We start from the raw sequence: 10,592 nt of genomic DNA on the forward strand, positions 1-10,592 counted from the left end.
TCAGTTTGTTGTAAAGCTTTATGAGCTATCCTTAGGCTATAACATCTGGATTTTCCCTCCTAAACCATAGAACATAGGTTCTGGCTTTGCACTTCACGACCTGGCTCCAGATCATACCTATGTATGTATATATGCCTGGTTGAACTTGTCTGACTAGTCTGAGGTCATCAGGTAGGAAACTTTTAGCCATGTCGAGGTGTAAGGCTAAAGCGTGCCATGCTTTTACTTTTAGGGCACCTTAATTATGCCGCAAATTGCCCCAAGAACTCAAGACATACAAAAATCAGCATCTTCTTTTAAATCTCGTCCGAAACAACTTTTTTAATCTTATTTCACTAATTCATTTAATTAATTCAAATATGTATGCTACTTGTTTATGCATGTTTATTGTGAACTTGTCTTGTGAAATGTCATCAGTCTCAGTCCAAGTTGGACGCATCAGATCAGTTCTCCAACAACAGAGCTCTTTTTCCAATTTTCGTATGTTATTTCAACACTGAATTCACAACATTTGAGGTGAGAAATCAACTGTGTAGATTTCAAATACTGGCAGTTTTAACAAGAACTGCTGTCAAACAAAAAATGTGCTCCAATGTTTTCACAGTTGAGAAGCTAGAGCTTGATTGCTGTGTTTTTGGTTGTCAGCAAATACATACTATAAAAATATGAAAGCAAATATTATAAAATCAAAAAATGAATCAAAGTTGTGTAAATTGTAATCTGGTGAATGACCTAAAGTTGGCTGGTCGTGTGGCTCGTTGAGTTATTGTAGTGTTTAAGTTGAACTGAAGCAGGATCATTATTAACTTGGTTACAGGTGGGAAACTGAAGTTGCACCAGGGTTTGTACCGCCGTACAGATTTTCCCTCAGAAAGATCAGCGTCTTCCTCCAGGCGTCCTCCTGAGCACGAGAATGTGCTGCCGTCTCTCCACCCCACAGAACCATCACTGCAAAGACAACAGGAAACCGAAACATCTGTCAAGACTTGTACCTGAATTTTTGATTTTGGCATCTTCACCTCAAATCATTCAGTTTGTCACTGTCTACCTTTCTGACGTGTGTCGACTGTCATGAATTTGCTGAATCTGGCATGTGGCGTGTATGGAGGTTCAATTAGGTGACCAGCATTCGGATATGACAGGACAGTCAGCAGATGGCTATTCCCCGCCTTCTCCATCATTTCCTTCATCTGGAAAACATGAAATAAATAAAAAAATCAGATTTTTGTCAGATGGTTCTATTTAAGTTGTATTCCTTTCATATGAATTGTACATTTGTATATATGTATCTTTAATAGGGTTTTGGCTGCTGTCATTTGGCAGCCTGAGGCCAAAAACTCTGGGAAATAACAATTTGACTTCCTAACTTCTCTAAAGTCTATAAGCTTGTGAGGTGGTTAAATAAATGTTGTAGGACACCAGCTTAAATATATAAAATGTAGCATTTTTCTAAGAGCTTGCTCTGGGGTCCTGACTTCTGCCAACTTAATGTGAAAATCTTCCGACAAGAACAAAGAGTGAAATGTGGTTTCAAATTCCAAGTTGAAATTTGTGGCGTGTCACATCCCACCAATCACAAGCACTTCCTTGTAGCACATTGCAAAGAGTGGCAATGATCTCACAATCTGGAAGTTGTGTAGTAATCTTGTTCTTGGAAATGTATTTTATCTGGTGTTGTCTCACTGTGTGAAGAAGGATGATCAAGTACAGGGAAATGAATATATGATTGGAGACACATAATGAATGCAGACGCTTCCACACGGGTGTACTGCATGGTACAATTAAACAATTGTGGCACGTACAAAATACTGAGCATGTCCAACTGATTTTGATTTTGTATCAAGATGGCAAGAGGAAAAGATCTAAGTGACTTTGAAAGGGGGTTATTGTTTGGGCACGGATGGCGGGAGCTACCATCACAAAGACTGCTCAACTGGATAATGTTTTAATTGGAACATTGACTCATCCAGTGGCTCTGTTATGCTAGGGAGCATTTTGTTGGAATGGTTTGGGTCCACTTGTTTCTTTAGAAGGAAGGACTCACTGCAAATCAATACAAATTTGTTGAGTGATCACCTTTATTCTCTTCCAAGATGAAAATGCCCCCATCCATATATAGGGCACATTCGTTGAATGATTTGATAGGGATGAAAATCATGTGCACCTGATGCTATGGTATTTAAAGTGATTCTCTCTAGATAAAAAAAACTATTTGATTCAGTTCATTTCCTTAGGTTGATCAAAATCCAACAATGACCAGCAAGAAAACAGAGAAAACGCAGTTCATCAGATATAGCTTAGTTCAATATACAGCAAACGAGATAATTTAACAGTTCAATATATTGTTTTGCATGAGATCCTGGACAATATAAAATAATATAAAATATGTTCCATAGCTCCATAAAAAAAACATTTGTTCCTGAAAAATACACATTTCATTAAGTTTCTGTGTGTGTATAATTGTGTAAATTTGGTTGGCAAAAAGCATAGAAACTTTTAAAATATGTGTTTGCTACTGCTATAAAAACTAATGAAATGTTTGGAATGTAATAATCTTCAATAAGCTCAAAATGGCTAATACAAATTTGAAAAAATCAGACATTAAAAACACTTTCAGTCAAGTGACCTCAAACCTTTGAGCCAAGCTCATTATTAACAGAGGATGTTGTCATGTCAGTAAACTCACATCCATTGCAGACTCGGGGGCGGGCCAGTTCTGATCGTCCTCACCTACAACCAACAACAGAGGACACTGGAGTTGTCCAACCTGCTCAGAGACAAACAGCAGCAGCATTTCAGCTTTTAACCCGCTGCAGCTTCAAATATTTATGCATCACCGGACATTACAACATCACATGTAGAATCATTTATCTGCAGATTTCTGAATCATTACTCAAAGCCAGAGAAGAAAATGTATCTACAAATACAAAAACAATTACAAAACTGTTTAAGGAGGAGACAAAGAGAAATTCTGGATGGTGGTACTCACGTCCACTTTGAGTGTGGGGTCAGTGGGGATGGGTAGCAGCAGATCTCGCCAGATAATGTGTCCTTCCTCGTTGATGCGAGTTTTCCCAGCGTTTCTGATTGGATGAGAAATTAATAAATAAAGGTGAAAACTTCTTTATCTTCCCCAATTCCGACAGGATCTCAACTCATCTCAGACACTTAAACTCTAATATAAGCATATAAAATTATGTGGAAAAATGTGCCTCGTCAAGAATTAATTAGTGGAATTTCTGTCGTTCTTAATGTGTTTGAGATCATCAGTTGTGTTGCTCAGAGGCAGTGTTGGCACAAAGGAAATTGTTCTATTCAAATGCTGTAGTAATTCGCATTATAGCAAGAAACTGAGAGAAACTCAACTAAGTAAAGAAACAACAGTCCATCATTACTTTAAGATACAAAGGTCATATATATATATATATAGTATAAGTTAGTCCTGTAAGTGGTTGATCAAAACTCATAAAGTAACTCATAGCTGATAAACTTACTCTCTAAAACAAGTCAGTACTTGTTCCAAAGATCCACCAGGAGGCTGCACGTGACTCCCACTAATACACACCGCGCACCTGAGCTGAGAGACCACACACACACACACACACACACACATATATATAAACATTCATCCTCAGAAACTAAGCCATGTAAATCAGCAGTAGAGGAGGAAGGAAGCAACTCCAGAGAGGTCGGTGATCAGTAAGCCTGTCTATTATGCACAAGAGGCATCACTTGGACTTATTTTTGTTGGCCAGCGGTTGTAGTGATTCCTAGAGGATTTTTTTGGCATCGTTAAGATGAGGACTCATTCACTGTTAGTTAAACTGTGGGCTTTGTATTTGTATAAATTATTGTGTTTTCTGCTTTTTGTTGTGCCTAAAAAAAAACTGGTCAATAGTGATTATTAAAGGACCATGTTCTAAAAGACATGGGTCCCTCGTAGGGTTGTCTGATAATTAAAACATCATCTTTGTCAGACTCCCAGTTTCCCTAATGAAATTGCTAGTGTACACCAACGTTTACCGTTCTGCATTTGATTATTACATTTTTCTTCAGGATTAATTGGCGATAAATAAGTGATCAACTTTTTCCTGATTCAAAATTAGCCTTTAAAATCCACTATCAGTCGACCTCTACGAACTAGCATGTTTATAGTTACCTTGCCAAACATAATAAGCTCAGTAGTATTTTGCTACAGGTATATGTAGTTACTGCCACAAACTGTATCTAATGAGGATATGCAAGTGATTTTGTTGACTTATCTGAACTCCATTTTAGACTGTTAGAACTTCAGTAATCGTCACTGAAGAAGTGGAGCTACATTAAGATACGTCAAGATGATGAAAATAACTTTCAACTTTAGCTGTCTTACTTTCATAACTTGGGAGTAAACAGACAGTTTTAGGGTGACACTGGTGCCCAAGGAAAGTCCCAACATGGCAATCCTGCTGCCAAGGACCTGAGGATGCTGCTCCAGGACTCTGTAGGCTGTCTGAAGCAGGAAAACATGTCAGAGAAATAACTGTTGCAGCTATAACACAGAGGCCACGGTTTGAAATTTTTGCATTAACATGCATATCAACAAAAAAAAAGTTCTACTGTAGAGCATAAAGCATTGTATGATTTTTTGCGTTTCTTGCAGTTTACATATAACCTGATGGTTTGTTACACACAACCGTCTGAGAAGTTATTTTTGGAAACTTCAACAACGGGTGAAATCTGGCACTAAAACTCAAAACCAAGGGCCTATGATTGTACACCTGTTGTGTTTAGAAGAACTTCACTGCTACTTTATAAAGTGATAATATATGTTTGTCAGTTCTGCTGCCCTCTGGTGACCATATTATCAAAGGTTTTCACAGGAATTCTGAATGAACATTGGTTAAATTTTTTGTTGTACCTCAAAGTACTGGTTGTCCACTATCTTCTTGGTTTCAATGGTGATTTTAGGTGTCAGGTAGTCAAGGGCCATGGAGGCAAAGCCATGGGAGGCCAACAGCGCTGAACGGTACTCCACCAACTTTCCTCCACCCCCCCACAGATCCAAAACACCAGGGAAAGGTCCTGGGCCTACAGGCAAGTCATAATAACAAAAACAGTTAACATTTTACACAACTATGTTGTGTTACTGCATCTGTTTCACATTTGATGTAAAAGATTTCAAGTTCATTAACTTCATGGTTAACGGACGGTAGTCCATTGTTACTCAGAATGTCACACAAGTGCTCCAAACACTATTCTGGTCCTACCTGAAGGGAGGAAGAGGGTTGCAGTGAGTCCACCCTCTGTGATGGGAACCCTACGCACGCCAGGCGCTATATACCAGCGCTCCACCACCACACTGGTCAGTGGCACTTGATCCACCAAGCCCTCAGTCTGGTGACCCTGGTACACAGAGATCGATACCTCCATGGGAGTCTGGACGTTCATCTTCCTCATCCTGAGGGATAATGGGAAGTCAACTCTGACACTGATAATTGCTCTGCATTGTTTGGTATCATCTGGACAGCTTCATCCTTGCTGGCCTACCTGAGCCCAGGTTTGCTGCCTGGAACTGGTCTGAGGCTCCACAGAAGACCCATCTGTTCAACCCCAGAATATGTCCCACCAAGACTGGGATCCTCTGAAACTGTAAAGCATGAAGTATGAAAAATGAATTCTCATTTTGATGTTCATTCTTCATTAAAGTGTTTGTCTGCAATTCATAAACTTTTCAATACCTGTAAAAATTTCTAAATTATTTTCCCTAGATGTATAGATGTATGAACGTAAGCACTGAACCATGTACCATTCACAGCACCGGCGGCACTGGCAGTGTAGTGACCGAATGCCTCCCAGCTGTGCCCATCATCACATTTGTGGAAGGCATGGATGGTCAGCTGGAAACCTGGTGGAACATTATGGACCTGGACAATAAACTTCTCATCCATGAGTCCTCTGGACGGCTGAACGGACAGCTTCACACAATACTGCTTCCTGTCCATCCTGAACCGAGCAGAGAAAACAATAGATAGATATGTCAAAACATGGAAAATAGTACATATTGCTCCTTTAAGTTAGGTAAGTTGGACAATTTCAAAAGTATATATCATTTTTCCTTTTCTGTCCTGCATATTATGAACTGTTGGACCACATCTTTGACAAGATTTTCTGCAGGCAAGGCTACAACTGACATAGATTTATCTTTCTTTACAAATCTCTGTTACCCTATCACAACTAATTAAACAAACATGCTGTCACACCGCGGTGAGGTCAAGTTGGGTTTTTGTTCTGTCTCGTCATTTCCTGTTTTATTTTGATATTTACCTACCCTCTCGTTTCAGGTCACTTGCCCTTCCTCATGTGTCACCGGTCTGATTGTCTTCCCCGCCCTGATTGTTTCCACCTGTTCCCCATTACCCTGTGTATATACTGTCTGCGTCTCCCTTGTCTTGTGCCAAAGTGTTTCGTTATATCGATCGCCAAAGCCTTGTTTCCTTGTCCGTCCATAGTCATAGCCTTGTTGCTTGAGTGTTCTTTTGTTTGATTTTTTTTGTTGTAAATTCTTAGTCTAGCCTTTTTGTTCCATAGTGTATAGTGTGGTGTTTTTCAGCCTCCTTTGGAGCGCTTTCAGTTAATGTTTTGCAGCCAGTTGTTTTTCCTCTTAGTGAGTGATTTTGATAACCTTTCATAAAGTAGTTTAGAGTTTTTCCTCCTTTGGAGTGACTTTTGTTTTCTTTAGTTTAGGCCTGTTTTTCATAGCCTCACTCGGTCAAGGGTTTTTTGTTATTTCAATAAAAAGATCATTGACACCTCTGCGCCTGAGTCCTGTTTTGAGTCCGGCCTGACACATGCTGTCTCACAACATTGTCTTTACTTTCCCTATAATTTGTACTAAATTAGAAATAATTCCATGCTATAAAATAAAAGAACCTTAGCCTACTGTTTTTTTTTAATGTATTTTGAAAGAAATCTCAGAATTGCCTTTACACGAATTTTAATCTATAAAAATGCATTATATTCTCATCATACAGTATGTTATGTATCAAAAATCTTGATAAACTATTATAACTGCAAGTATTAAATGAGTATAGTTGAGTAAAAAGTACAGTATTTCTCTCTGAATTGTAGAGGAATAGGGTGGAGTGTGTGACAGATCTGGTCAGTATTTATTGTGTGTGTGTGTGTGTGTGTGTGTGTGTGTGTGTGTGTGTGTGTGTGTGTGTGTGTGTGTGTGTGTGTGTGTCAGGTTAGGGTTCAAGGTGAAGCCTGTGTATTCTTTAACAGAATAGTAGATCTGTTGCCATTTGCAATAAAAATTCATCAACTATGCACAGACAACCATAAACTGATAACGGTTAGTTACTCAACACTGTTGTTTTGTCTGCTTGACTGAACTTAACTTCTTTCCTTCCTCAACTGTGAATATTATCGAATAGTACAGCTCTCTTTATATTTACATATAATATTCAAGTAAAACTAGCAATACCACTCTGTAGAAATACTATTTTACAAGTAAAAGTCTTGTACTTAAAATGATACGTAAGACTACGTAAGTTTAGATTGTTGTTGAGTAGTAGTTATAAATATATCTATATAGGTTGATCATAAAATACACAGGACCATCATCAAATAGTAACTAGTAACTATAATTTCCAGACAACTGTAGTGTATTAAAAAGTACAATCAAACCTATAACTCTGAAATATGAAGTAGAAGTAGCATAAGCAGCATAAAAAGTAAATACTCAAGTAAAGTAGCCTACAAGTACTCAAGTACAACTGCAGCCTACTTGCAGTACTCGAGTAAATGTACTTGGCTACATTCCTCCACTTCCATTAAGGTCAACAGAACCACGGAAGAAGCTGTCGTGGTCAGCGAAGATGTTTCTACAGACACTTTCATCTCTGTACTCACCTGTCACCACAACTCAAACGTCTGATTTCCGGCCCTAATTTACATAACAATTCATTTCATTACGTGTACAAACTTCTTATAAGTCAGAGCAGAGTGAAAACAAATCTCAGCTGTTGTCTTCTGACCTGTTAGTTCCAGTCAGAAGTTTTGCAGACAAGTTGTGACTTTGAATCTCTGTGAATCAAACTCCGCTACAGTCTTCTTCTTTTTTTGTCTCCACCTACAGCCACATCAAGGTGACAGGTTACACTAACCACGGCCAAACTTGATATCTAACTCGGTCGAGCTAACTACATTTTGTTTTGCGATACGTATATAGTAGTTATTACGGTACAAGAAGTGGTTTCAAAATAAAAGCAACGCTCTGGGTGAGAATGAAAAAAATAATAAATATAAATACAAAACTTTTCATTATATTTACATTCATTCACATGACAATACACGTAGTTTGTGTATTGGGAATGCATAGCTTAACTGGAATATATTAGATCTACAAACAAACTACGAAAAAGATGTGATATATATATATATTATTAGCTGAAAATGCACTCAGCACTTCAGTTCAGTGAGGTTCAAGAGTGTCTGCTGAAAACACAAAACATGAGAGAACAGTTTCCACCTTTATCTGTATGCATATCATAATAAAGAATATTGTTAGTAGCATAAACAAACAACATGGGGCTGGGTATGAAAATAATCATAAAAAATTTCATTCAATTCAGTCTTATATTCTTTGAGTGACGCTCTGGGGTGTTCGTAACATTGTCAAGTGATATTGGTATGTGGAAACAGGAAGTTGCCTTTTAATTTGAATATGAAAAAAAGAGTTAACATAGCTCATATCTGAAATCTTAGAAGGATTTATTAGTGAAATTCAACATCAGACTGTCCTGGTCTTGTATGAGGGACATTCTGGGTATGTGTACAGCCATTTGGAACTTGATTGATCTTTCTTTTTTTCTTTTGACTAATTATTCACATTCATTCATTCATTCTTCGATTGACTTTTATTTTGAAATCAGTTATCGTCATTACTTACCGTAATGACGATAACGTACCGCAAAGCTTGATCGTGTTTTTCGAAATGGAGGTTCGCCTGACTGCAGTGACACTATTCTGGACACAAGATAGCGCCATCGAGTGACTTTACGTTTTGTTTTGATTACACACGAGCAGCGTTAGACTGGGTTGTAGGTCGCGCTTTCTCCCCTCTCACATAACTGAACTGGTGAGTGTAGTTTACTGCTTCAGTTATAGCTTCATTGACTGGTGCTCAGTCTGTTAATAAATAATGTGAATAAATATGTGCAAAGAACAAATAAAGAGTGAAGGAGTTCAAAATAGTTCAAACATAAACAAATGTACTTTTTGTCTGACTGGTTGGAAAAGAAATTAAAAGCTTTTTGTTATATTTTCACCAACTGATTGGAGTTGAAAGGAAAAACATTATTATTTTTATTTTATTTTAATAGTATTGCTTATTAATAGTATTTAGTTTTATCTGTGACTTGTCTAGTTGAGTGAACGTTTTATTGCATTATATCAGTTTTTTTGGCATCATATCATACCTTGAAATGGCTGACCAACAGTCCAAAACTCCTAAAACATTCAATTTAAGATGATATAATGTAGATAAAAGCAGCAAATCAAATTTTAAACAAGACACGATTATTTTTGCCATATTCAATAAGTAGAGCCCCATGAATCCATCGAGTCACTGGATCTAACATGCTTTGATCAGTAATATAGGCAATTATCTATGGTAAATGCAATGCTGAAAACAGCAGAAAACTCTTTTAATGTAAATCAAACTGACTTTTAAAGAAATTAAAATTGTGATATTTATTCTCAAAAGATGTCATTTCTAAAAAAAAAAAATTACCCCCAAAAAGATTGATTAATATTCAAATAAAATAAAATAAAATTTCATTTGTATAGCTTAAAGTCACAAAGTACATTTGCCTCGGAGGGCTTTACAATCTGTACAGGGAGTGACACCCTCTGTCCTTAGACCCTCGGTTCCAGTGAGGAAAAACTTGCCCACAAAAAACTCTTTTAACAGGGAAAAGAGGTGGAAGAAACCTCAGGAAGAGCCACAGAGGAGGGATCCCTCTCCCAGGATGGACAGACATGCAATAGGTGTCACATGTACAGACCAAATTAACACAAACATATAGTACAATTACAATGCATGATAAAATGACAATGGATTACAGTAGCAGTGGAACCTGTGATAGAGATAGAGAGACATACGCACAGTAGCAGTAAATCATTAACTAGCTATAAACTGTAATGGAGATATGGTAGCAATAACCATGTAATAATATATGTAGTAGACGACGTGCAGGACCAGAGCAGCAGCCACGATCCATGAGAACCTGCTGGACGAGAGAGCACAGAAACTCCAGGGAAGAAGTTTAGTTAGTAACATGCATTAACATGCACTAATGAGACTGTAGTAGGGACTTAAGACCTTTTTGATAGAGCTTTAGTTTGGGCAGGCTCATCATCCCCTACCTATGATGCCATAGGACTAGACTCCCCTCCCTTCCCTCTTCTTCTCTCTGTCTCTGTCTCTTTCAGGGTTATGCCTAGTCAGGAACGTATTGGTGAAGTTGCAGTCACAATCTCCCTTTACTGAAAACTCTCTCTCTCTCTCTCTCTCCCTATCACCACCACCATCTGTAAACATACCT

The 10,592-nt window shown here is 37.9% G+C and overlaps 1 protein-coding gene across 3 annotated transcripts; it reads right to left on the reverse strand.

Moving 5' to 3' along the window:
• Positions 1 to 367: 367 nt before the first annotated feature.
• Positions 368 to 8,199, reverse strand: LOC104932990 (acyl-coenzyme A thioesterase 4). Of its 3 annotated transcripts, none has more exons than XM_010748337.3 (11): positions 8,022 to 8,199; positions 5,789 to 5,985; positions 5,530 to 5,629; positions 5,250 to 5,440; positions 4,901 to 5,070; positions 4,373 to 4,492; positions 3,495 to 3,577; positions 2,990 to 3,083; positions 2,687 to 2,767; positions 1,049 to 1,190; positions 368 to 948 (listed from the first exon to the last, which is right to left on the reverse strand). In XM_010748337.3, exons 2-11 carry the CDS (start codon positions 5,982 to 5,984, stop codon positions 812 to 814), a joined length of 1,314 nt encoding a protein of 437 aa, XP_010746639.3. In that variant the 5' UTR covers position 5,985; positions 8,022 to 8,199; the 3' UTR covers positions 368 to 811. The 3 variants fall into 3 exon arrangements, with proteins under 3 accessions (XP_010746639.3, XP_027128904.1, XP_010746640.3); XM_027273103.1 differs by having other exon boundaries at positions 5,789 to 5,990; XM_010748338.3 differs by lacking the exon at positions 8,022 to 8,199 and adding an exon at positions 7,897 to 8,015.
• Positions 8,200 to 10,592: the final 2,393 nt, after the last annotated feature.

Source organism: Larimichthys crocea, chromosome XXI (assembly GCF_000972845.2).
Source record: "Larimichthys crocea isolate SSNF chromosome XXI, L_crocea_2.0, whole genome shotgun sequence".
Classification (NCBI taxonomy): domain Eukaryota; kingdom Metazoa; phylum Chordata; class Actinopteri; family Sciaenidae; genus Larimichthys; species Larimichthys crocea.

What these genes read in the sequence shown, in the direction of transcription:
- LOC104932990 (XM_010748337.3), bottom strand. Translation starts at nt 5,984, where the DNA reads ATGGACAGGAAGCAGTATTGTGTGAAGCTGTCCGTTCAGCCGTCCAGA. An exon ending in ACCCCACACTCAAAGTGGAC is followed by an intron (nt 2,768 to 2,989) that starts GTGAGTACCACC and finishes GTCTCTGAGCAG; the next exon opens with GTTGGACAACTCCAGTGTCC. An exon ending in AGTCGACACACGTCAGAAAG is followed by an intron (nt 949 to 1,048) that starts GTAGACAGTGAC and finishes TTGTCTTTGCAG; the next exon opens with TGATGGTTCTGTGGGGTGGA.